The 27,991-nt window shown below is 46.1% G+C and overlaps 1 protein-coding gene across 1 annotated transcript; it reads left to right on the forward strand.

Annotated features, from left to right (window-relative positions):
- Nucleotides 1-27,987, forward strand: ZYG11B (zyg-11 family member B, cell cycle regulator). Its single transcript, XM_073563641.1, has 14 exons — nucleotides 1-240; nucleotides 2,509-2,674; nucleotides 2,947-3,701; nucleotides 5,143-5,283; nucleotides 5,360-5,536; nucleotides 6,167-6,231; nucleotides 6,827-6,926; nucleotides 8,421-8,471; nucleotides 9,693-9,854; nucleotides 10,092-10,139; nucleotides 19,882-20,079; nucleotides 20,183-20,235; nucleotides 26,376-26,473; nucleotides 26,571-27,987. Exons 1-14 carry the CDS (start codon nucleotides 238-240, stop codon nucleotides 26,753-26,755), a joined length of 2,202 nt encoding a protein of 733 aa, XP_073419742.1. The 5' UTR covers nucleotides 1-237; the 3' UTR covers nucleotides 26,756-27,987.
- The last annotated feature ends 4 nt before the right edge of the window (nucleotides 27,988-27,991 follow it).

A 27,991-nucleotide genomic window follows, 5' to 3' on the forward strand; every position in this document is an offset into this window, starting at 1 on the left:
CCAGCTAATTTCTGCGGTCCCTTTAAGAAAGGTTGCGTAGCAACGCGTTCATTTCCCGGCCTGCGCCGCCCGGGCCTCCCACCACCGCCGCCTCTCCGGGCTGGAGGCCGTGACTTCCTTACAGGCAGAGGACAGAGTCGGGCACCGCCGAAAACTCAGCCCGAGGTGCGGGGCCTCCCCTGCACAGGCTGAGGCGGCGGAGGAGCTGCACCGCTGGCGGCTGATCCCGGAGTAAACATGGTGGGTGCAGGTCCGCGTACAGCCCGGGTGTGCTCCGTGTACCCCTGCAGGTCACACAGGACACCGGTGGTACTCTCATGTGTGGGGGTCCGCGGGAGTCATGTGAGTGCACAGCGGGTGTCACAGCTGACAACTTCCCCCAGTCTCAATGCGTGGAGGAAGGGGTCGGGACCACCTGGCGGGTGCGTGGAGGAAGATGCCAGGGCCACCTGGGGGGTGGGTGGAGGAAGGGGCCTGGACCACCTGGCGGGTGCGTGGAGGAAGATTCCAGGGCCACGTGGAGGAAGATGCCAGGGCCACCTGGGGGGTGGGTGGAGGAAGGGGCCTGGACCACCTGGCGGGTGCATGGAGGAAGATTCCAGGGCCACATGGGGGGTGCGTGGAGGAAGGGGCCTGGACCACCTGGCGGGTGCGTGGAGGAAGGGGCCTGGACCACCTGGCGGGTGCGTGGAGGAAGGGGCCTGGACTACCTGGCGGGTGGGTGCCTGGAGGTAGATGCCGGGGTCACCTGGGGGGTGGGTGCGTGGAGGAAGGGGACGGGGCCACCTGTTGCGTGCGTGGAGCAGGGGCCGGGACCACCTGGTGGGGCTCCAAGACCAGATTATGGAGCGTGTCTAGGGCAAGTTAGTGCCTTCAAGTCCCCCCCCTTTACACGTTCCATGGATGTCTCCCAGGCTCACTCCAATTGCTGCTGTCGATCTCTAACCACCTTATATGGTTTAAAAGGACCTGTCATTTGCTCAAAATGTTTGCGTTAAATACTTGTAAAAATCCCTGAGCTCCCCGATTCTGCAGCTTTTCCGTTTTGCATTACATTGCTCCATTGCAGAGATATTTGTTTCTTTTGCAGTGCAATATGGGAAATCTCTTCTTGTAGTCCAACTGGGTGTTTCTTCATAGTCTCTTCTGGGGTCATGAGCTTTCACACCTGCCTCGCAGACACTGCCAATCACAACTTGGTGGCTGATCTAGCAGTCTCGGAGGCTACTGAGCTGTGATTCTTAGCAAGTAAAAAAAAAAAACAGTTGGTTTTTAAGCATAGATTTCCCATATTGTGCTACAAATTTGAATATCTCTGCAACGTAGCGACGCAGCGTAAAACGGAAAAGACTAAGTGATAGAACTACGGGAGCGCAGAGATTTTTACAAAGTATTTAACTAAACTTTTTGAGCAAGTGTCAAGTTCCCTTTAAAGAGAAGCTGTCAGGCGATTCATGTTACCCAAACCATGGTCAGATGAATCGCAGCCCGGCTTCACAATGTTTCAGAGATAACATACTTTGAAGATCTGACCAGGAACCTGGAGCAGACTAGTCCAGCGCTGGCCCAGGCTCGTTTCTCCCAGCACCGCCAGATGTAATTCATAAGTCTCTACCTTGCATGAACATAGGGAGAGAGCTATCAATCTCCTGCTGTGGCGCTGGGAAGAGCCGGCCAAGGACCATAGCGGAAGAGCAGACTAGTCCAGTGCCACTGGAGCATTCCAGAGAATAATATAGAATAATATGCCTGGCTGCAATTCTTTGTACTCAGTGTGGTCACCATGAAACATCTGACAGGTTCCCTTTAAAACTGCAACATTCTTGGAAAAACAAACAAGTTTGCAATTTATTTATAAAAAAAAAAAAAAATCATCTCCTTTCCTAAGAACAGTGCAATTTTTAATTTTGTGTACAGAAGCAGAGCTTTTAGTGGAGTGGTCCGGTGCAGACGTGTCCTGATGCTCTGGCCTGTACCCACCGTGACACAATCAAGGGATCCTGATGATTTGATTGGGGGGGGGGGGGCCCTTTTGAAACCCTCCTGGCTGCCATTTTTGTACTCTCAGCTTCATTGGAGGTTGATAGTTTAATTACACACTGAATCCTGAAATATTGTAGTATGTTGATCAAATGTTCACAAGTTCGATGCAGACTAAAAAATAAAAAGTATAGGAAAATAAAATGACAAAAAAGTAAATTAAAAGTTTGAAAAGCATTTCAGTATCGCCATGTCCATATAAAAAAGACACCACAATTTCAATGTTTTTTTTGTCACCGCACCTCTCCCGCTTAATGCACTGCAAAGTGATTGAAATGTCATATGTAACCCTGATGATAGCAAGAAAAACTGCAGCTCGGCATGCAAAAAATAAACAGATGGATTAAAAAAAAAAAAAAGTTATGGCTCTTGGAAGAAGTGAAGGAAAAACAAAAGTGCAAAAATAAAAATTGTCTGCATCATTATGCAGTTAAGGATAATAATGTTAAATTAACTTTTATCTTCCAGGAGGAAGCCACACCAAAGTCATTGATCGACACAGCCCTACATTACTTGAGCGCTCACCTTGAAAAGTTTTGCTGGAAGAGACCGGACGGGACATATTGTCTCCATGATGCAGCGGTGTTCCCTCAGGAGGTGGCCGATCAACTGCTGCGCACCATGGCTATGCAAAGTAATCCACACCTGCTATATTTAGGGTAGCTCATAAATATCCTATTAGTGGGGTCTAACATCCGCCACCTATTAGCAATTGCAGTTTCTCAGCCACTGCACAGTGTGTGGAGCTGCTCCGTCTCTGTACATTGTGCACTTGATCAGTGGGCGTGTCGGACCCCCATGGTCTAATGTTGGTGACCTTTTTTTATGAATCATCTATATCGTAGTCCTGACAAATCCTTTTTTTACAAAACATTATTTTGCTGATTTTGTCATGTTTCTCTTCAGGACAGCTCAATGAGGTGACAGTCGGAATCTTCCGAGGAAGCCAGTTACGACTGAAGCGTGCATGTATCCGCAAGGCGAAGATCTCTGCCGTAGCTTTCCGTAAGGCTTTCTGCCATCACAAATTGGTTGAATTGGACGCAACGGGGGTGAATGCTGATATAACCATTACTGACATTATAAGTGGGCTCAGTAGTAGTAAATGGATCCAGGACAACCTCCAATGCTTGATTCTCAACTCCTTGACGCTGTTCTTGGAGGATCCATACGAGCGCTGCTTCAGTCAGCTGTCCGGACTCCGTGCTCTGAGCGTCACCAATGTGTTGTTTTACAATGAGGATCTTGCCGATGTCGCTTCCCTGCCCAGGTTGGAAAGCTTGGATATCTCCAATACAACAGTGACTGACATCTCGGCTTTACTGGACTGCAAGGACAGACTCAAATCCCTTACGATGCACCACCTGAAGTGTCTAAAAATGACGACATCGCAAATATTGGAAGTGATCAAAGAACTGAAGCACCTCACCCAGTTGGATATATCTGACGACAAGCAGTTCACATCAGACATAGCCTGTCGTCTGCTAGAGCAAAAAGATATCCTGCTTAGCCTCGTCTCGCTGGATATCTCTGGGAGGAAACACGTTACTGATAAAGCGGTGGAGAGCTTCATATCGCAGCGTCCTCAAATCCAGTTTGTTGGTCTTCTGGCCACCGAGGCTGGGTATTCGGAGCTCCTCTCTGGAGAAGGCAATGTAAAGGTGTGATATTAATGTCTGATGGGTGTGGGGGGCCTTGCTTGTGGTTGCACGAGCACATCTTTCTTTATTAACGTCTATGGAAATTCTTGAAATTATCAATCAGGCTTTTATTGGGTGTTTGCAGAACATAAACATGAGTTCTCAGACCATCCAATAATGCATTCTTATAGGGAATAGTAAGACGTTTGTCTGCCATATCCTTGTCTTGTCAAAATATATGTTCGTCTATGTGCACATTACGTTTTAGGCAGCTGTTTGCAGCTTCCGTCTGAAGAACAGGTTTGGGACAATACCGGGGACAGATCCCTTCACTATAATGAGGCAGACAAAGTCACTTTATGCTCCCGTTCCAGCAGTGCCCGTGTGCCACACTTTTGAACTCGCCTAAAAAAAGATGGACAATGCTGGAATAGAGGCCAGACGTAGGACAAACTGAATGTCCCCCTTATTATAGTCAATGGTTTCATCATGGGTTTTATCGCAATGGTGTTTTTTCAGGGCTATAGACAGATGCCTCACAACGAAGCCATAAATGTGGCAGAAACGTAATGTGCACACAGGCCTATGTGTTTGGCATAAGGATGCGTTTTCTCAGTCATAGCTGTAGTAAAAAGACATGGACCGCACCAAAAATGTATACATTGATCTATTGCAGCTAAGCGAAAATTGACAAAACTAAACTTGAGGTTCTTGGTTTAACTTTCTGATCAGACTGTATGCAGCCCACTACCACATCACAGCGACTTGGAGGTGGACGACCATAAGGGTGCAGTGCCATGTGCCAACCACTGTTGAGTGCAGATTACTGAAGCAGGGATGACAATAATTAACTTTTGGATATTGCTAATTATAGATGCACTGCAGAAACTGTATAACCTGAGGGTGCGACCGACACTTTTATTGTTAATGCAACTCCCTTTTCTTCATTGATTACTAGAAACTGCTTCTGCACTGTGTTACAAACAGAAACTTACAAATAAAAAAAAGTAATATCCATCTTTACAAAGTACTAAGATTAGCAATCACTTTTTTGCTAGAGAGGGGTCTGGTCTAACTATCCTGAAAATGATCGGTGCTGCAGGGCAACTTTAGTATTGCATCTCCTTCTAGGTTTCAGAGCAGCGCTCCTGTCACCCCACTGTGCAGGGAATTGCTTCCAGCCCCATTCAGTTAAATGGATCAGTGCTGAAGTCTCTTGTACAGTGGGTGGCCGGGACATGCACTGATTTTTAGGATCAGTAAAAGTACTAGAGAAGGGATTCCCTTTGATCAGGAAATGGTAGCATATGCTAGTGCATATCTCACAAGGTAACATGAACAGAGCAAGAAATCTTTTTGGAGAAAAATTATTAAAAGCACTTAAATACCACTGTATTTTTTTAAAAATTCTGTGTTTTGTTTTTTTTTGTTTGTTTTTTTAATTTAATTTTTTTTAAAAAAGGTTTCCGGAGAAGCAAATCAGATCCAGATTGCAGAAGCGCTGCGCCGATACAGCGAACGGTCCTTCTTCGTTCGCGAGGCCCTCTTTCACCTGTTCAGTCTAACACATGCCATGGAAAAAGCCAATCCAGAGATGCTGAAGGTAATGAGCCATTTAAGGTGAGGACCTACTGGCAGAATTGTCATATCTGTAATGAAACTTTGTGATTTCTTTACAGTTAGTAGTCATAGGCATGAGAAACCACCTGACTAATCTACCCGTACAGCTGGCCGCCAGTGCCTGTGTATTTAACTTGACCAAGCAGGACCTAGCGGCTGGGATGCCTGTGAAACTGCTGGCTGATGTAACACATTTACTACTTAAAGCTATGAAGAATTTCCCAAACCACCAGCAGGTATGACCTAATCATTTACCAGCGGAATTTAGAGAGAGGAAGCAAGTTATCACTCAAGTCATGAGTTATACAGTAAACCTCTCCTAATAAGACTATGGTCACCTCTTCGGCTCAGACCTCTATTGCACTCGACTCCGCCGTAATCGTGCGCACTCACCCCTGCTGACTGTGTATGTTCATCTCAATAGGGAGAAAGCAAAAGGTTTTTATAGATAGTATTGGATTTTGAAATGGGTTTTTGAGCGGTGAGCCTCTTATCTATGATGTCCATATGGCTTAGGACCTGGAAAGAGGATTTTAAAAATGCACACATGACAATTTGGCTTTTTCCACAATTTGTCAGGATTCTCCAGTACCGACAGCAATAGCAGAATGTCATGTGACTGTAAGTATGTGATTTGAATACTTCCGGCCACATTTCAACTAGACGAGCCATGCACATCTAGTCGTCACAGGACTGCCTGCTCTTGCCGCCAGAAACAGAGAATCGTGGCAGTGTGCACACTGTGAGGATTCAAAAGGCTTTCTTCCTGAATATGGGCAACCCCTTTAAATAATACGAGATTTATGATTTCTGGACCATGACAGCTAATTTTGAACTTTTTTTGATATTTTGTTTCCATGCTTTAGTTGCAGAAGAACTGTCTACTGTCCCTCTGCAGCGATAGGATATTACAAGATGTCCCATTCAACAGGTACTTATACATTCACTGGTGACATTGATTGTTCTTACCAAAGGCCAAACATGTTACAACATTTAAAAGGACCGATTTTTGCCTAGATAGAAACTCCTACTTGTGTGTTCATGTTACTACTGATACTGTGATACAACGTATATGCTGTTCTGATCATCCTGAAAAAAATCACATGTGGCTTGCAGCTGTAAGAAATAACAAACTAAGTGATACTCTCCCACCTGCACTCACCAGGATCCAGTTCAGTGGTCTGCACTTACTCTGGAAGTGGAGACCTCTCCGTTCCTCCATCAGCAGGACTGCTGCGTCGTGTGATTGATCAGTTATGTAATGTTGAATTCACCTGACCACTGCAGCCAGTCAAAGGCCGGAGTGGTCTTGCTGCTGGTGGAACAGTGACGTCTCCATTTCTGGTGTCAGTACAGACCCTGGAGCAGCCTGTACTGCATCCATGAGGGTGCCCGTAGGCGAGTATCACTTTACTTGTTGTTTTTTTTTTTTTTTTGTGTTTTTTTTGCTGTTGAAAGCTACTGGTAAACCTTTGTTTGCCGGGACAACGCCTTTTTAATGACAACGTTGTACACTTTTTTTCTAGGTTTGATGCAGCAAAGCTGGTAATGCAGTGGTTGTGCAATCATGAAGATCAGAACATGCAGAGGATGGCCGTTGCCATTATCTCTATTCTTGCTGCAAAGGTTTGTATGTTTATCACAAAAATCCTAATATTTTATAGACCATGTAAGAGGTTAGCATTAGTAATGAGCAAGCATGCTCGTGTTATATTCGCCATGAAAAAAAAAAAATGCTTGAGTCGCTGCTGGTTGATAGACGCAACACATGCAGGGATTGTCTGGTTGCTCACTCATCACTAGTCAGTGCTTCATAACTAAACATAACGAGACCATAGGTGGACTGTGGTAAGCCTAATAACACCAAGGTAGCGCAAAAAAGACTAAAATGTATATCTTTATTGGAATAAAATAAAAAAAAAAAGTGCTTAAATGGAGGGGCACTTACTCCAATGTAAGTAACAGGACAGCCAAATTATATCTATCAATGCACTCACTTTTTACGGTACAGTATTGTATTTAGCATATAATGCTATATGAAGGCAATGCCTCTGTAAATCCTTCTACCACAGAAAATAGAAGTAAACAGCAATGTCTTTGTCAGAAAAATGTTCTATATATTAAGAGGATTCTGCAATGACATTAAATTTCCTCTAGTTTAAGCAATGTATTCTTTTATGCTGAACACAATCTTATCAAGTGAAATGTTTATAAAGGTGAATGATGAATTGTGCACAAATACCAAATCCTTTCTTGCTGTTTTTTATGCAAGCTCTTTGTATTATCCTTTCTTACAATAACTTCAGTAATAAGATATGATAAATATTTCAGGTGATTATAGTGCTAAAGGGCTTTGCATATAAAGAGTGACTATATAATAACATATAACATGCAGTATAACAAGGGCTTTTTGTTATATTATATGTAAACTGTGAATCTGCTTCCTACTGCACATGCTCATGGTATAGGTCATCTCCGGGTCACAGCATTGGAGCTTCCTGCTGCACATGCTCATGGTATAGGTCAACTCCAGGTCACAGCATCACTTCCTACTGCACATGCTCATGGTATAGGTCATCTCCGGGTCACAGCATTGGAGCTTCCTGCTGCACATGCTCATGGTATAGGTCAACTCCAGGTCACAGCATCACTTCCTACTGCACATGCTCATCATATAGGTCCTCTCCAGGTTACAGCAGCAGGGCTTACTACTGCACATTCTCACGGTATAGGTCATCTCCAGGTCACAGCAGCGGGGCTTTCTACTGCACATGCTCACGGTATAGGTCATCTCCAGGTCACAGCAGCGGGGCTTACTACTGCACATGCTCATGGTATAGGTCGTCTCTGAGTACTGCATGTGCTCATGGTATAGGTCATCTCCAGGTCACAGCAGCAGGCGAGCTTCCTACTGCACATGCTCACAGGCTTCTCTAAGTGGTTATTTTAATCCTATAGTGATAGACTCCTTGTCAGAATAAATGTGAATTGCTAATTCAAGATATTTAGGAATTTATTCATAATTAAATGTTCCTTCTTTTTCTCAATTTCACTCCTTTTCCCCTTGATATAAAGCCTTTGGTACAAAATAACATTTGGATGTGTCATTTTGTTTCATAGCTATCAACTGAACAAACTGCACAGTTAGGAGCTGAGCTCTTCATCGTGCGGGTACGTACTGCAGACCTTGTGGAACACCCTGGAATGGATGTGCACATTTCAGTTTACAGATTCCTTGATGAACCTGTAAATTGAAATTTCATTAGGATATGCGATTCCCTTACACAGTGTTATGGAAGAGTCATACGGCCGTATAACACGGACAAGGATTACAATGCAATGTTCAGACTGGCCGGCGACTCTTCCATCCCAAATGTGACAGCCGGTATTTCTATGCAGCTGCCACGCTCAGGACAGCCAGTCCAACCATTGTGTTTGTGATTGTCGTCCATGTTATACAGCAGACTGACTCTTGCCTTTCAGTGTGATATAACTGAGTGCACTTCCAATCCCAATATGTTTTAACCTCTTCCGTTGATGACCAATTTTCATTCTGCGCCTTCGTTTTTATCTGGCTGTGACTGCTTTTTTTTTCTTTTTTTTTTATGCAGAACTGACATTTTTAGTTATACCATTTTAGGCTGCATACACTTGTTGTGTTTTGTTTTGTTTTTGCCTTGTAGCATTTATCATATGAATTTGATTTTTAACTTATTTCTTAACTTATTTTTAAACTACAGAAAGAGAAAAAAACTAATTTTTATTTACATATTTTTGGTCCCTTGGGGGACGTGAACATGCAGTCGTTTGATCACTTGTTCTAGATACTGCAGTAATGCCCAAAGAGTGGCTTTCGAAGGACTAGGAGCGTAGCAACAAGGGTCTTTGGCGGGCCCTGGCTGCGATGGTAACCCATGAACACCCTGCGATTGTGGCACAAGGGGGCCATGGGAGCCCATGAATTCTTGGTCTGGCAATCACACAATTTAATTGTCGCTACCAGTCATGGACAACAGAATTTAAATGCTTAAACAGCAGTGATCGGAGCTAACATTGGTCGCTGCTGTTCCGGTCAGATGCCAGCTGTTTAATGCAGCCGGCGTCTGCTTGGTATGGTGTGGGTTCAGACCCGATCTAGGACGTACAATTACATCCTACATTAGTAATGTAATGTAGGCCTAGTTTGGAGCTTTTATGTGAAGCATATTCTCACTGAAACATTTATTGGTAAGAGGATGCATGATGATTTTTTCTTTTTTCTACCATTTTCGGGACCTGCCTAGTCAATTAAACTAAAAGGTCAATTTTTATGACTGTTTTGTTTCGTGCATGTAAATGTCAATTTTTTTTTTTTTTTTTTTTTTTTTTTTTTTTTTTCCCTTCCTTCCAAAGCAACTGCTTCAAATCGTTCGACAAAAGACCAGCCAGAGTCTTGTGGACACCACCTTGAAATTCACTCTCAGTGCTTTGTGGAACCTAACGGATGAGTCGCCGACCACATGTCGACATTTTATAGAAAACCAAGGCCTGGAACTCTTCATGAAGGTCCTTGAGGTAATGGAGAACTGGCACGTTTTTATTCTCTGTTACGTACATATTCCACATCTCTGTATAGAGATTATAATCACCTAATTCATTGCTCTGTGGTCCTGTGCCACGCGCACACCCAAGCACATTCTTGGATTGTGAGAACTTCCATATAATCTCTAGCAAATATTGAACTTCCACAGAGAGAAACTCAGAACCCGAGTTGTACTTGTACTAATAATTCCGTATTCTCTCTTTTTCAAGACCTTTCCATCAGAGTCTTCCATTCAACAGAAGGTCCTGGGTTTGCTGGTAAGATGTTAACCATTTGTTTGCACATAATGTATGCATTTGCTAGTACTTGTCATGGCTGGAAGCAGCTCGGATGAAGACATTGGGACTGTTTCTCCTGAGATGGATTAGTGACTCATTTTTTAAAAACGGCAAGGAATCTGATTTGTGCCAAGATTGAAGAAGCTAAATCTTAATCTGGCTTAGCAGGATCCATTTGTCATCCTTTTATTTCTGACCTGTTTTAGAGACAGTTTAAAGGGGGTCGTTCAGGATTAGACAAAACGTGGCTATTTTCTTTGCATAACATTACCACACATGTACCTGTGTTCTTCTATCCCCGCTCCATTGAAGTTTGCAAAATCAGACAACTTGTGAACAGGGATAGTGCTCCGCTCATGCACACCACTTTTGAACATCTTGGAAAAAAATTAAGCCAGACTTGCCTACTTTGGACACCTCATGCAAAGATGGCGATCACTGGAGAATGATATCCTGATCGGAAGCATAAGAAGGAATGAAGTGAATAGTAAGACCCGCAACCCGATGGCTTGATGCTATCAGCATAACAGTGGAGAAGGCCCTGGTAGACCTACCTAGGCTTCCATAAGATCGATCTTCCTACAGATCGATTATCCATCAAGCCCACAAAGCTTGAGATCGAGCTGAGGACTTTTGGATAAATACCTATCTAAGGCTGGTTTCACACTTGCGTTTTTTTGCGCTGCTTTTTAGCGCAAAAAAGCATGCGTTTTACTCTGTCGCCTCATTGAGGGACACAGAGCCATGGGTGTTATGCTGCTGTCCACTAGGAGGCGACACTATGCATAATCTGAAAAAGATTAACTATGGCTCCTCCTCTGCAGTATACACCCCTGGACGGCGTCAGCCTTCTCCAGTTTTTGCTTAGTGTCGCAAGGAGGCACACCTAAAGGATTTTTTCTTTTTTTTTTCCGTTTTTTTTCTTCGGATGACAGATGAAGAAAAGTGGGTCTCCTCAGTGAGACTCCCGGCATGGCTCCTTCCTCGGCCCCCTATTATGAGGTGCCCAGTTGAAGTTGAGATGGCGGTTCCCCATGTCGCTCCTTCCCCAGTCCTGCGGGTGCTGGTTCGAAGTTGAGACGCCCCCTCCTTCCCCAATTCCTTTTGGTCTTGGGTTGAGGTCGAGGCGAGGAAGAATCCCCCTGACGGTGACAGCAGCACCCTCCCTAATCCCCTCTGGGGGTATTAGGTTGAGACGCAGCAGGTAGGGTCTGTCCATGGCAACCTACGCAGCATCCAGCCAGCTACGGGCTCCTGACGGGGCTGGGAGCAGTGCAGGCAGGCATAGCACATGCAGACACAGGGCTATATGCGCCCCTATGTCTGCGGCAGCATTAGGCTGAGTGCAGACGGAGTTTTGAGCCCTGCGGATTTTTCCGTGCAGAATGGAAGAAAACCGCAGGTCAAATGACCTGCATTTTTCCTGCGGATTTCTTCCATTTTTCACGCGGTTTTCATGCAGTTTTTGTGCGGTTTTCCATTGCGGGTTTCCCCCTGCGGATTTGGTGACAGGGGAGATACAAAACCGCACAAAAGAAGTAACATGCTGCGGATTTTGTACCGCAGGAAAACCGCGCGGAAAAATCCGCAGCGTCTGCACAGCGGTTTTTTTTTTTTTTCCATTCGTTTTAAAGGTACTGTACATCACAATGCGGATATGCAACGTTTCTGCGCGGTAAAATCCGCTGCAAATCTGCATCGTGTGCACACAGCCTTAGTCTACAGCGCCGCAGGGGAACCCACCACAGGGCCCTGCTTCAGATTGTGGACCCACCGCTAGCCTGCCTTTCAATCTGGGGGGGGTGCGGTAAAAATCCGACCCGGACTACCGCGCCGGCCTGGAGCCCTTCCTGGGCATAGAAATTTAATTTAGGCCGCGGCTTCGACCTAGCTAAGGTCGCCGGCCCGCGCCCCGCATGACAAATATGACACTCCACAGTGTCATAGAAGGGGCGGATCAAGGCGGAAAGGGCGCGTTGTTTCACATCTCTGCGCGCTCTTTCTCAGCCCTCCGCCCCCCTTCTTCTCCCTCATCTCCTCGGCAGCCATCTTTGCTGCAGCAGAACCTGTCCCGTACAGCAGCAGCAACGCCAGCAGTCTCCGGGGGGCACAGGACTGTGAATTGTCAGCGCTGGACCTAGGGGCACACTGGTGGGGTAAGATCACAGCCGGGTTCTCTTTACTCGGCTGTGAATCCATATTACCTACAAGGTTTTCCTATAGCTCCCCTGCGTAGTCACCCCTGTACAGTCCTCTGCTAGCCAGCCTCTGTGCACTATGCCGGGCTCAAGGAAAAGAACCAGGCAGGACTGTTTTTATGCTTTCTGCACAGCCTGCAAAGCCACTCTCCCCAGTGGCAGCACGTACCCGCACTGCAAGGATTGTATGCAAAACACTGTGTCAGAGCCCCAGGAAGCCCCTATCATTGCTTCAGCGTCCGCTAGCACACCGGAATGGGCTACCCAGATGTCGCAGTCTATGACACAGTCCATAGATAACCTGACCTCCACATAACTCCAGGCTCTGCAGGGTCATGCCTCGCCTATGAGTGTTACCCAGCAAAGGGACAGCTCCACCCGGAATTTCAAACAATCCTTACCAAGCAGTTTGCACAGCCTGATAAAAAATTCACCAATCGTAAATATTTAGAAGCTAGGTACCCCTTCCCACAAAAGGACACCAAACAGTGGACAGATCCACCCGAAGTGGACCCCCAGTCTCTAGACTAGCAGCACAGACCCTCCTCTCACTGCCAGATAGCTAAACCCTCAGGAACGCAGCAGACCAACAGGTAGAACGCATGGCTCGCTCAGTGTTCGAAGCGGCAGGGGCCTCCCTGGCCCCCGCGTTCGCTTCAGTTTGGGTGGCCACGGCCATTCTGGCTTGGGCCAAAACATTGCAAGATGGCCTTCAAACTTCAAATCCTCAGCTGTCGGACCATGTGGTTCAAATAGCAGTAGTAGCAGATTACATGCTTCATGCAGCCCTTGACTCCGCAAGAGGTGTAGCGGGGATAGCAGCAAACTCCATCACAATTCCGCGTATCCTCTGGCTGCGGGAATGGAAAGCGGATGCGGCCTCAAAGAAATCCCTCACGCATCTCCTGTACTGCAGTGGACGGCTTTTCGGTGAAAAGTTGGACACAATGATATCCAACGCCACTGGGGGTAAGAGTACCTCTCTCCCTCAACTCAAACCTAAACGCACGTTTAAACGGCGTAACCAAACACGATTCCGATCCTTTCGGAATTCTTCGGGCTGGTCAGTCTCGCGCCCAGCACAAAATCGTAACCGCACTCCACGCAAGGACAAGCCACGGGCGGCGCAGAGGCCGGACAGGACCTGGCAGTCGAAAGCAGGCCAGGCGAAGCCCAAAGCAGGCAAACCTCAGAATTTCGCTTCATCATGACTCACGAACTCCGGAAGACACCCCACCAGTAGGCGGACGACTTCTACTCTTTCAGCAAGTCTGGCTGCCTATTACAGAAGACAGGTGGGTCAGGGAAATAGTGTCTTCCGGTTACAAGATAGAGTTCACTTCCAGTCCACCGAACCGGTTCTTCCTCTCTGTTCCACCAAAACCGCCAGACAAGGCTCGTGCCTTTCACCAGGCGGTCTCCTCTCTCCTTCAAGCAGGAGTCGTAGTACCGGTTCCCACGACCGAACGCTTCCGAGGGTTCTACTCCAATCTATTCGTAGTCCCCAAGAAAGGAGGCAGTGTCCGGCCCATACCAGACCTAAAACAACTCAACAAATATGTACGGGTCCGTCATTTTCGCATGGAGTCCCTTCGGTCCATCATTGCGTCCATGGAGCAGGGAGAATATCTCGCCTCCATAGACATACAAGACTCATACCTGCATATACCAATTGCTCCCGCCCATCAAAGATTTCTCAGGTTCGCGATCAACCAGGACCACTACCAGTTCGTGGCTCTCCCGTTCGAACTCGCCATGGCTCCCAGGACGTTTACCAAAATCATGGCAGCCACCATGGACGTTCTACACTCCAGAGGCATTGTAGTCGTTCCATACCTGGACGACCTTCTCATCAAGGCTTCCACCTTCAAGGACTGAAAAGTCAGCGTCTCAATCAAAATCGACACTCTGAGTTGACTGGGCTGGTTAGTCAACTTACAAAATTCATTGACTACCCCGAGTCAGTCCTTGACCTTCCTAGGGATGCTATTAGACACCTCCAGGGGTCTGGTGCTCCTTCCCAGGGACAAGGCACTGGCTCTCCATCTGGGAGTTTGCATACTGCTCCGCAATCCTGCCTGATCTTTCTGGTTTGCCATGAGAGTCCTCGGCAGGATGGCAGCAGCGATGGAGGCGGTACCATTTGCCCAGTTTCACCTCAGGCCTCTTCAACTAGCCATCCTCAAGTCTTGGGACAGGAATTCCTTCTCCCTTGACAGGGAGTTCCAGCTGACATCGTCAACCAGGAGGTCCCTACACTGGTGGCTCAAGCCAACTTCGCTTGCAAGGGGAAAATCCTTTTTTCTCAGGTCAATGGTAGGTCCTGACCACCGATGTAAGCCTGACAGGTTGGGGTGCGGTGCACCTACATCACAGGGCACAAAGCAAGTGGTCACCAGTGGAAGCGACCTTGCCCATCAGTATCCTGGAAATTCTGGCCATCTTCCTGGCATTGAGAGCCTTTCATTACTTGCTGGCAGCCTCTCATATCAGGATACAGTCGGACAATACCACGGCGGTGGCATATGTGAATCACCAAGGCGGGACCCGCAGTACCCAAGCGTTGAGAAGTGGCACATATCCTCCACTGGGCAGAAGACACGAGGTCGGTACTCTCGGCGATCCACATTCCGGGTGTGGACAACTGGGAAGCCGACTTCCTCAGCAGACAAGGAATGGACTCGGGGGAGTGGTCTCTCCATCCCGAAATTTTTCACCAGATCTGCCATCGCTGGGGGACCCCGGACGTGGACCTAATGGCATCCCATCTCAATGCAAAGGTCTCCAATTTCATGGCCAGGACACGTGACCCGCGGTCGCTTGGAGCGGATGCCCTGGTTCAGGACTGGACCCAGTTCCAGCTTCTGTACATTTTTCCACCCCTCTCCCTGATCTCCAGAGTCGTGAGGAAGATCAAACAAGAGGGAGTTCCAACCATCCTGATCGCGCCGGACTGGCCCAGACGTACATGGTACGCCGACATCGTACAACTTACAGCAGACGCCTCCTGGCGTCTCCCCGACCGTCACGACCTACTGTCACAAGGTCCGTTCTACCATCAGAACTCAGGGGCTGTCAATTTGACGGCGTGGCCCTTGAAACCTGGGTTCTAACCCAGGCAGGGCTCTCACCGGATGTCATTACGACCATGATCAGGGCAAGGAAGCCAGCCTCCGCCAAGATTTATTACCGTACCTGGAGAGCTTTTTTTTTTTTTTTTTACACCTTGTGCGAATCTCGCGGACAGGTCCCACTCCCTTATTCCCTCCCAAAGGTACTTGGGTTTCTTTAATCGGGCCTGGATGCCAGGCTATCCCTAGGCTCGCTTAAGAGCCAGGTGTCAGTGCTCTCAGTGCTCTTTCAGAGGCGCATCGCTAACAAGCCGCAAGTAAGGACCTTTCTCCAGGGGGTTTCCCGGTTGGTTCCCCCCTACAGACATCCACTGGAAACGTGGGACCTCAACTTGGTCCTGACAGCATTGCAGGCACCACCTTTCGAACCCCTTAAGGAAGTCCCACTCCGCATTCTATCACAGAAAGTAGTTTTTCTGGTGGCAATCACCTCGCTTTGCAGGGTGTCTGAATTTTCAGCACTCTCCTGCAGACGGCCCTTCCTAGCCTTTCACCAGGATAAGGTGGTTCTCCGTACAGTCCCATCCTTCCTTCCGAAGGTTGTGTCCATCTTCCACCTCAATGAGGAAATTTCATTGCCATCCCTTTGCCTGGTTCTGGTTCATAGAGTGGAGAAGGCTCTGCATAAGCTTGACCTCGTCAGGCCATTGCGTATATACATGTCTAGGACTGCACCCTTCCGGAAGTCTGATTCCCTTTTCCTTCTTCCGGAAGGCGTTCGAAAGGGTCTGCCGGCTTCCAAAGCCACCCTTGCCAAGTGGATCAAGTCCACCATACAAGAGGCTTACCGCCTTAACAATTCTCCTCTTCCGGCCGGTATCACGGCACACTCTACGTGGGCACCAGGCTTCGGCACAACAAGTGTGTAAGGCGGCCACTTGGACTAGCCTACACACGTTTACGAAACACTACAGTGTTCATACCCAGTCCTCAGCGGATGCGAGCCTGGGTAGATGGGTTCTGCAGGCGGCAGTGTCCCAAGTTTAGGGACCTGCTAGCACAATATTCGTCCATTGCTTCCCACCCAGGGACTGCTTTGGGACGTCCCATGGTTCTGTGTCCCCCAATGAGGCGACAGAGTAAAGGAGATTTTTGTGTACTCACCGTAAAATCTCTTTCTCTTAGCCTCTAATTGGGGGACACAGCTCCCACCCTGTTGCCCTTACGGTCCGTTCTTTACGGTTGAGTTCTCATAGTGTTCTTTGAGCTCGTACATAGTTGCCTTCTTACAGGCATGGTTATGTCGTTTTCTGTTCCTCCTAATGCTTTTGCACAAAACTGGAGAAGGCTGATGCCGTCCAGGGGTGTATACTGCAGAGGAGGAGCCATAGTTAATCTTTTTCAGATTATGCATAGTGTCGCCTCCTAGTGGACAGCAGCATAACACCCATGGTTCTGTGTCCCCCAATTAGAGGCTAAGAGAGATTTTACGGTGAGTACACAATCTCCTTTTTCCCCTATACTTTAACATGGGTGCGCATACATATGCGTATGTACGTGTTTGTATGCACATGCGTTTTTTTGCAGTGTGCGCTCGGGCGCACAAAATGCATCCTGTTGCATTTTTTGTGCGTCCGACTTGCCCCAAAAAAACGCATGCGCACGCAATGCGTTTTTTACAGCAAAACACCCATTAAAGTCTATGGGTGAGCATTGTAATGCGCACGTATGCGCAAAAAACGCATGCGTTTTTTTAAAAAAAATGCTCCAAAAAACGCACACAAACGCATGATGCGTTTTTTTCATGCGTTTGTGTGCGCAAAAAACGCGCAGCAAAAAAACGCAAGTGTGAAAGTAGCCTAAGGTCTATGGGCCCACAAAATCTGGCCATACACATGAAATGCAGGTCAGCTATAACTGCTGTTTTTGGCAGGAACATCTCACCATCTAATGTATATTGGAGGTCCTTGACTCTCCTCCAGAAGCAGATGTCATGGGTAAGAAGTATCGGGCATGTTGAATTTTATCGTGCCTTATCTTTTGTTCTTAAGGTGGACAAGCCATCTGTCTCTGATAGTTACATATTCCCCACATGCACGTTCTGAGCTTTGATCCATGTATATGAACTCCAACAGCTGTATAAGGCCAGTTACACACATCCAGTCTTGTGGGCGATATTGAGTTCATCAGGACATGTGTAAGATGTATGGCATGATAGATCTATCTCTATCTCTAATTTATTAGTGGTGTAGTGACCACTGTGTCCACTAGGGGGCGCTGTATGGATTTCCCAGGAGAGTGGATGAATGGCAAGATACTGAATGACTGTTATGTATCTCAAGGTGAGTGGCCTTGAGATGGAGATTTATGTGTGTGTTAGTCAGCAGTGATGCTGCTGAGGTGCTGGTTCAATGTGTCAGGGACTAGTTACCTACAAACCCACCCAGGGGGTGTGTTTAATAACGCTATTGTAAAGTGTGTGTGTGTGTGTGTGTGTGTGTGTGTGTGTGTGTGTGTGTGTGTGTGTGAAGGACCTGTGATGAGGTCATAGACATGTGACCCGGTGGGCATGGCTACGGAACATATAATGTGGCCAGGGTAGGTCACATGGGGTGAATGCTGGGATCCGATTGGTCCGTTTGGAAGGTCTCGTGTGGCTACCTTCCTGACAGCATGTGGGCGCTGTGTGTAATGGCCGCAAGTGCCTGGTAGTTCCCTGGAGGGAATGGACGTCTGCAGTATGCTAAAGGAACCATGAGTGAGATAACTGAGGCTTGAAAGCCTGTGTATGTTTAACCTGTGACCACAGGGATTACAGAGCTGAACTGTCATAGACGCTATGCTGTTATATGAACTTTATGTTGCTGCTGTGGTTTATGTTGCTGAACAAACCGCATGGACTGTTATGAGTTTATGGAAAATCTGTGCCGAATCTGATTTTGTGGCGAGTATCCCCTACTTGAATGACAGCGCTACCTCACAATATATATATTGTCGTGTAAGGACCACTGTGTCCGTTAGGAGGCGCTGTGTGGATGTCCCGAGAGAGAGGATGAGTGGCAGAATATGGAAGGACCGTTATGTATCTCAAGGTGGGTGGCCTTGAGATGGAGACTGATGCGTGTGTTGAGCAGCAGTGATACTGTAAGGTGCTGTGTCAATGTGTCAGTGAGAAGTCTCCAGGTAACTAGGGAGACGGGCAGCTCTAGTTACCTACAAACCGACCCAGGGGGTGTGTTTAGTACACTATAGTAAAAGACTGTGTGAGTGTGTGAAAGACCTGACCTGTGATGAGGTCATAGCCATGTGACCCGGTGGGCATGGCTACAGACCATATATGCTGGTCAGGGTAGGTCACATGGGGTGAATGTAGGGACCTGGTTGGTCCAGTGTGGAAGGTCCCGCTAGGAGATGTCTCCTGGCACACAGCATGAGAAGTGGCTGTGTGGAATGGCTGCCAGCATCTGAGAGTTCCCAGAGGAGGGAAGGAACATCTGCAGTGGGCAGTAGTAGCCATGTGGTAAACCCTGACCGGGTGAGAAGTCTGAGGCTGAAGAGCCTGAGTACTGGACATTGAGACCCTGTGTGACCACAGGCTTAACAGAGGGAAGCTCTGTAATGGACGCTATGCTGGTGATATAAACTGTATGTTATTGGTCACAGTTTATGCTGCATAATAAACCACAGGGACTGATATGGTTTTATGGAAAACCTGTGCTGGATGTGATTATTGGGCTGCCAAGCAAGAATCCCCTATGTGAATGACAGCGCTACCTCACAATATATGTAAAAATGTCCTCAAGCACAAGCAGGCAAGTAATGACAACCTACCTACCTGTTGTATCTGGTGCTGTTCTTCCCCGACAGAGTTGTCACAGACCGCTCCTGCCAGGGATTCAGCTGACTCTTCGGACATCATTCTGATGGACAGCCAGATCATCCAGTTATGCAACTGGGATCCTGCTGTCAATTAGAATGACCTCAGAAGTCCCGCCCTGTCGACAGAGCGGAAAAGAAAACTCCGCTCTGTAGATGTGACATCAGCAGAGGCCTCTGAATCGTTGCCAGGGAAGAACGACGCCTTTCACAACAGGCATGCAACTTGCAACTTTTACTGCTTAGGTACTTTTATATATTTAAAAAAAAAAAAAAACGTCCCCTTAAGTCTTGTTGTTCAGTAATAAGAAAGACTTTGAATAATAAATGAGTTTGGGACAGAACTCCATTTTGGTATGTATTCTCATACTTTAGGGTGTGTCCAGGAGAAACCTAAGGTTTATGAACGTCAATTGAGTTTCTCTGGAAACAGCGTGTAGTGATTTTCTGATATTAAGTGCTCCAATTATTATTGTAGCATCCTCTCGAGTAATTTTGCTGACTTCTGGTGTTTTGCACTTTTAAATATAATTTTTTTTTTTTTTTTCTTTTTCCACAATTGTCTGTTACTGGTAGAACAATATAGCGGAGGTGAAGGAGCTGCACTCAGAACTGATGTGGAAGGATTTTATTGATCAGATCAGTAAGCTCCTGCATAGTGTGGAAGTAGAGGTCAGTTACTTCGCTGCTGGGATTATTGCACACCTCGTGTCCCGGGGAGAAGAGACCTGGACCTTAAGCTCAAGCTTGCGAGAGAAATTGCTGGAGCAACTTGTGAGTCAACCAACGAGTGCAAACAGTCTAATTATCATTGACCCCCCCCCCGCCCGCCATTAAAACGACTGCCTATTCCTAATTTTGTATCTGTTTTTCGCAGCATTCTGCCATACTCAGTTGGCCAACACCAGAGTGTGAGATGGTGGCATACAGGTAAGAATCACCCTCATGTCTGTCTTTTTTTTTTTTTTTTTTTTTTTTTTTTTTTAAGCCTCAAGATGGGTTCAGCTAATGAAGATGCTCTTACTCGCTCAGCCACTTATCAGTGCCATGTTTACGCAGACCAGTGATTGGGAATAATTATTTTTACATCAGAGTCCTTAAACAGGAGTTTGCATAAAATGACTGTTCAAACCAAGCACAGGTGCTTAATACATTCGTTGCGTGACTGAACAGTTCGGTACAAGTACTGTATGTACTCGAGTATAAGCCGAGATTTTCAGCCCATTTTTTTTTTTTAGGCTGAAAGTGCCCTTCTTGGCTTACGCTAGAGTCATTGTCCTGGGGATCGGTGGGGGAGGGCGGCTGTCAGATCATACTCACCCCCTTCTGGCGCGGTCTCTGCAGTCCCTGCTTCTCAGTCTCCGGCACCACAGCTCTTCCTTTGTTCAGCGGTCACGTGGTACCGCTCATTAAAGTAATGAATATGCGCATATTCATTACTTTAATGAGCGGAACCATGTGACCGCTGAACACTGGAAGGAGCTGCTAGAGACCGTGCCAGGAGGGGTAAGGAGGACGGGGGGAGCCATGCGATATTCACCTGTCCCCCGTTCCACTGCCACACGCTGCTCTCTTCCTCGTCCTCTGGCTGTGACATTCAGGTCAGTGGGCTCGATGACATGTTTAGTGCACGCCCTCTGCCTGAAAAGTCACTGCAGAGACCCAGAAGACAGAGCGGCGTGCAGCGGTGGAATGGGAACAGGTGAATATTTCAGGTGCGGGGGCCTGAGCCAGCGGCTACACCGGCACCTGGCCCCCATAACGTGCCAGTGTCCCCTGCCTGCTTCGGACACCGGCACCTGGCCCCCAGTGACAAGAGGTGAGTGTGTCATTTATTTATTAAATCGCAGCATATAGGATCTTATGGGGCCATAACCTTTATGCAGCATTATATGGGGCATCTTATGGGGCCATCAACCTTTTTGGAGCAGCATATGTGGCATATTCTATGGAGCATGTTATGGGGCCTGTTGTGAATTCTCTGGCCTCCCTCTGGTTATTACTGAAAGTAGTGGAGCTGGTCAGATTGAAAGAGGGGTTGCGAGTTCTCTTTCTGGGCTCCCTCTGGTGGTTACTGGAGGTAGTGGAGCTGATCTGATTGACAGAGGCTTGCCACCTGATAATGAGGATGACGATTGGAGATCTGGGGTTTCAGATTGGGATTTAAGACAGCCAACTCCCTCTATCCCTGCTGCTGACTTTCTTCCTGTGCCTTCAGAGGTCTGATGTCTCCTGCTCTGTCCCTGCATGATTCAGCGAAGTGGTTCATTTGCTTTTCTGTTTGCATTTGATCTGGTTTTGTCTATCTCTGCTTTGTGCGGGTCAGCCAGCTCCGGCTGGGGCTGTGCTGAATCACCACCCATATGTTACTGTTTGTGCCAGTTTGTTTTGTCCCCTGTTATATTGGTCTCTTTTTGCTTTGCTTTCAGAATATACCAGAGTGCTGATATAGTGGGGGCGAAGTCATGCGACTTCAGTGTAAACACTGAAAACTTTTGTGCATCAGACGTGTTGGACTTTTTGCAGGGTTTTTTGCGTGATTGCAGACAGTGTCTTTCCGGTCCTGTCTAGTCAATGTGGGCCCCATCATTTGCTCAGTCTATTTTCCAGCCTGCGTTTGTGTTTTCATCTTGTCTCACCGACAGTATATGTTTGGGGCCTATCTATTCCTTTGGGGTCTGCTCTGGGTCAGTTTAGATTTCCCCTTTCTTCCTTTAGGCTTAGTTAGCTCTCCGGCTGTGCCAAGGCGTCTAGGATCATAGGTACGCTCCATGGCTACTGCTAGTTGTGTGGATAGGATCAGGGGTCTGCAATCCGCTTAGTTCCCAAACTCTCTGGTTTTCTGTGGCTTAGCCTGGGCCTGCTATCCTCCTCGGTGACCCATTCATAACAGGGGCCATCATCAACCTTTATGCAGTATATTATATGGGGCATCTTATGGGGCCATCAACCTTTATGGAGCAGCATATGGGGCATATTCTATGGAGCATGTTATGGGGTCATCATTAACCTTTGTGCAGCATTGTATGGGGTGTATTTTGTATGGAGCATCTTATGGGGCCATCATGAACTGTATAGAGCATTATATGGGGCTCCTGATTGATTCAATATGGATATTCAAAAACATTTAACCTACTGATGTCTCAATTAATTTTACGCTTATTGGTATTTTTTTTATTTTTGAAATTGATCAGTAGCTGCTGCATTTTCCACCTTAGGCTTATACTCGAGTCAATACGTTTTCCCAGTTTTTTGTGGCAAAATTGGGGGCCTCTGCTTATACTCGGGTCGGCTTATACTCGAGTATATACGGTACTTGTTTGTCATCTCTCTCCACTCTCTTCTTCCTTGACAGTTCTGGCTTCATACAGTGGGTTCGGAAAGTATTCAGACCCTTTTAAATTTTTCACTGTTTCATTGCAGCCATTTGATAAATTCAAAAAAGTTCATATTTTTTTCTCATTAATGTACACTGCACTCTATCTTGACTGACAAAAACCAGAAATGTAGAAATTTTTGCAAATTTATGAAAAAAGAAAAACTGAAATATCACATGGTCATAAGTATTCAGACCCTTTGCTCAGACACTCATATTTAAGTCACATTGTTATGAATGAGTCACCGAAGGAGGAAAAAACAAAAATACAAGCTAAGTCCAGAAAACCGGAGAGGTTGGTAGCTATCGGATTGCAGACCCCTGATCCTATTCACACAACTAACAGTAGCCGTGGGGGGTTCCTACAGTGCCCTAGACCCCTCGTTCACAGCCGGAGAACTAAAGCCTAAAGAAAGAAAGGGGAAATCTAAACTGCCCCAGAGCAGACCCCAAAGCAATAGACAGCCCCCAACATGTATTGTCGGTGAAAAGCAGATGAAAACACAAACACAGAAAGACAGGTTGAGCAAACGATGGGGCCCAACTAACTAAATAGGAAAGGACAGAAAAGATGCTGGCTGCAATCCGCAAAAATTCTGCCAAAATAATGTCCAACACGTCTGGTAGAAAAAAGGCCCTGAAGTCACTAGACTTCAAAAACACTATATCAGCACTCAGGAATATTCTGAAGACTGAGCAAAAGATCAACTTGACCAGAGACAAAAATGGAGCTCAGCCTGTACCAACAAGGGCAGGAAGAACACAAACACTAAGTAAACAGACAATATCTCATGGAAAAATAAGAGGGCAAATACTTACCTTTCAGAAGACAGGTACTGAAATGGTTTGCAAGAGCTCAGAGCAGAAAGGATCACCAGCATCCCTGTAGGGCGTTGGCTGCCTTATATCCACTCAGTGATTCCGGGTGTCCAATCAGGCTCCACCTGTTCAGATGACAGGTTCTTCCCATCCCAATCAATTTCACTACCTCGCTTCACCAGCAGAGGGAGTTCATCAGACATCAACGGTGAAGGGGAAAATGAACGCACAACACACATGCTGTCCATTTCCTTGTGATCCTCCTTGAGATGGTTCTACTCATTCATTGGAGTCCAGCTGTGTTTAATTAAACTGATAGGACTTGATTTGTAAAGGCACACACCTGTCTATATAAGACCTCACAGTGCATGTCAGACCAAATGAGATTCATGAAGTCAAAGGAACTGGCCAAGGAGCTCAGAGACAGAATTGCGCAAGGCACAGATCTGGCCAAGGTTACAAAGGAATTTCTGCAGTACTCAAGGTTCCTAAGAGCACAATGGCCTCCATAATCCTTAAATGGAAGAAGTTTGGGACCACCAGAAGTCTTTCTAGACCTGGCTGTACAGCCAAACTGAGCAATCGTGGAAGAAGAGACTTGGCGAGAGAGGTAAAGAAGAACCCCAAGATCACTGTGGCTTAGCTTCACAGATGCAGTAAGGAGATTGGAAAAGGTTCCACAAAGTCAACTATCACTGCAGTCCTCAAACATTTGGGCCTTTATGGCAGAGTGGCCCGACGGAAGCCTCTCCTCAGTGCCAAACATATGAAAGCCAGCATAGAGTTTACTTAAAAAAACATGAAGGACTCCCAGACTATGAGAAATAAGATTCTCTGGTCTGATGAGATGAAGATAGACCTTTTTGGTGATAATTCTAAGCAGTATGTGTTTAGAAAACCTGGCACTGCTCATCACCTGCCCAATACAATCCCAACAGTGAAACATGGTGGTGGCAGCATCAAGCTATGGGGGTGTTTTTCAGTTGCAGGGACAGGACGACTGGTTGCCATTGAAGGAAACATGAATGCAGCCAAGTAGAGAGAGATTCTGGATTAAAACCTCTTTCAGAGTGCTCTGGACCTCAGAGTTGGCCGAAGGTTCACCTTCCAACAAGACAATGACCCTAAGCACACAGCTAAAATAACAAATGTGTGGCTTCAGAACAACTCTGTGACCATTCTTGACTGGCCCAGCCACAGCCCTGACCTAAACCGAATTGAGCATCTCTGGAGAGACCTGAAAATGGCTGTCCACCATCCAACCGGACAGGGGAGGATCTGCAAGGAAGAATGGCAGAGGATCCCCAAATCCAGGTGTGAAAAACTTGTTGCATCATTCCTAAGAAGACTCATGGCTGTACTAGCAAAAAGTGCTTCTACTCAATACTGAGCTTAGGGTCTGAATACTTATGACCATGTGATATTTCAGCTTTTCTTTTTTAATAAATTAGCAAAAAATTTCTACATTTGTTTTTTTTCAGTCAAGATGGGGTGCAGAGTGCACATTAATGAGAAAAAATGAACTTTTTTGAATTTACCAAATGGCTGCAATGAAACAAAGTGAAAAATTTAGTGCTCTGAATACTTTCCTTACCGGCTGTAGGAGCAAAAGGAGAGCAAAGATCAATAGGAAGGTGCGCGGAGCAAGTTGGACACGCCAAGGGTGCGTTTTGCTTGTGTTTGGTTTGAACAGTCCTGTTGCTTCTGATATTTTTGTAAGGACTATCGTACAGGCAGACTTCTCTTGTTTTGGAAGTTTGTGTGCTTGTGAAGTCCATTGTAGCTTCTTAGCTTGGGAGTAATGAAGATCCCAAGACACATTAAACTGATCCATTGGTCCTTTATTAAGAGTAATCAGCGGTCGCCTTTTTTAAATTGTTTACTGTCTTAAATTGTGGTAGATTTTGCCGTGTGACTTGCACCTACTTGTCATGTCCCGGTACTGTCTAGTCACATCACGACTCGCCTACATTGTGATCCCAACCACTTATGAAAGCCGTTATTGTAGGCAGCAGGAAAATCCCGTTCCATGAGCTGCTTTATTTTCTATCATCAATATTGCCTGTTGTGTGAACCAGATAAACCATCCATTTGTCTGAGCCACACTAATATGTACACATAGGGACCTACACAGATTTATTTTTGGTGCAATACCTTCTAGGAAATACAGAGCGACTGCAGCTGATGAGGTTTTCTGGTGTCCTATAAGAAAAAAATAGCAGCTTACATTATTTGCAAGTAAGGAACCAATAAATACATGAAAATTTCATCTAAAATTACAAAGTAGATCATTAGTGTCAAAGAATGATGTTGCCAACCACTGGACTGGTTGTCTATCTAAAGAATAGCATAGGCATTACCGATCTGACCCATCCGGCTCCAGAAGATCCTGAGAGCACATCTCCAGTTGGTGCCATCTTGCGGTGCTAAAAACAGTCCAACGGCCCCCAAAATATTAGACTAACATCTGATTCAAAAGATGATGCTGGGGGAGCCAAGGATCCGATCTAAGGCTGCTGATCCTTTTGCTTTCTAACGGAAGACTTGGGTGGTGGTATAACTTAGATGAGGATCGGAACGCAATGCTCGGACTGGCAATAGTCTGTCCTGCTTGGGTCGTGAGAATAGACAGCCAGTCCAAGCATTGCGACCCTCATCTAAGTTATACAGCCATCTAACTCTTCCCTAAGCGATATGCCTTCGCCAGAGATGTCTCCCATAGAGAACACACGAGCACTCGTCAGAGCGAGTAAGACGTTCGGCCGATGGTTGTCTAAAGTGCATGCGAGGCTTAGAGAACTTCAGAGTTGTTTCATGTCATGGTTACATTCTAAGATTACAATGTAAATTCTCCATCTTTGCTTCTTTTTCGCAGGTCTTTTAATCCCTTCTTCCCTCTCCTCGCCTGTTTTAGCACCCCTGGCGTACAGCTTTGGGCAGTCTGGGCCATGCAGCACGTCTGTAGCAAAAACCGTATGTACTTTGAAAAGTTTTGCAAATTTCCTGCTTCCATTTATATTTATTTGTAGAGTGCCGCGATTTAACGTTCTACCTCCTGTCCCTGTTTTAGCCGTTCGGTACTGCAACATGCTGATTGAAGAAGAAGGTTTGGAAAAGCTGCATCTCATCCGAGACCACACAAGCGCCAACCCGGATGTACTGCAGATTACAATCGCCATCTTAGACAACATCGATAGGCACTTTACGCGGCACGGTAACACTTTCTGTCCAAGACCTTCTACATCTACAAAATGAGTCTGGAGTCCTTTTTTTCTCTGCAGTTTGTTTCAATGTCCCACCAGATGTTCCTTTTTCTTAAGGAAGCAGAGACTTTTGCATTAGGAATGAAAGTTGGCATTACCCCTCATTATTTTTTTTTTTTTTTGCATGTGAGTGTGTTAAAGAAAAAAACGCTGTAAAAATTAGTTTTTCAAATTATCTTTGTTGTGTGCTCTCGCTTCTGGCCAGAGTAGTTTTGCTTCCATACTTTACAGTCCTGACGGAAGCGAGTTTGCTAGAATATGAAATCTACAGTTTCTTATTTTTAATCGTATCACTCCTCAAGGGGTTGTCCTAAAAGCAACATGTATCTTTGGGGGACCCAAATGCTGGGACACCTATAATGAGATTCTCGCATCCCCCCCGCAGGACCAGTAGTGATCATGTGCAACCCCTATGAGTTAGTAAAATAATGAAAATTTGATTGTGTGGAAGAAAAAGTGTATATAATTAACGCAAGATATTATATTGTAAAGAAGATAAAATTTATAATCTGCAATGTTGCATTGAAAACATCTGGATAACAATTACAGGGTAGGTTCACTTTTTTATGAAATAAAAAGGAACCAAAGGACGGCTACATGTTTTCATCTACTTGGGTCTTAAAATTTTGTGCTAATATTTCATAGTGGTCCGAGCTTTCATTTTCTAATCTAGAGCTCCGCTGCTTCCTCTGTAGTTTAAAGGGATGTCATGGATTTTTTTTACGTGATGATAAAGTAGGAAAGTTGTGTTCATTAATTTTTAAATACCACCAATCTGGTTGTCCCTCTTTGCTGTAGGATGATGTTACATCAATCACTCAAGTGATCGCTGTAGCAAATCACCGGCATCAGTGGTCACAATAGAATATACAGCAACTAACTGGTTGGCCGCAGCAGTCTCGTAAGTGGTACAGCTGCAGAACCGAAAGGGAGCACTGGAACAGCGGGGATTTGAATAGATGAGTTATGCTGCTGCTTTTTTTTTTTTTTTTTTTGCCCCTTTTTCTCTTTACTGCCTCTAGCCTATTAACAAAAAAAAATTTTGGACAATTCTTTCAATTGTAAAATTTTGTCTGCTTACAGTCACCACTAGGGGGAGCAGACTGAAGCCAGATTTTAATGTAAGGTTTTTTTTCTTTGTTTGTTTGTTTTTTTCCCCGCTAGCTCCGTTTTGTGGTTGCTGCAGACGGTCTGATTTTTATCAATTAAAGTGTTCATCCAGAACTTT

This window comes from Dendrobates tinctorius, unplaced genomic scaffold (genome assembly GCF_039654945.1).
Source record: "Dendrobates tinctorius isolate UK_male_01 unplaced genomic scaffold, ASM3965494v1 ptg000396l, whole genome shotgun sequence".
In the NCBI taxonomy this organism is placed as follows: domain Eukaryota; kingdom Metazoa; phylum Chordata; class Amphibia; order Anura; family Dendrobatidae; genus Dendrobates; species Dendrobates tinctorius.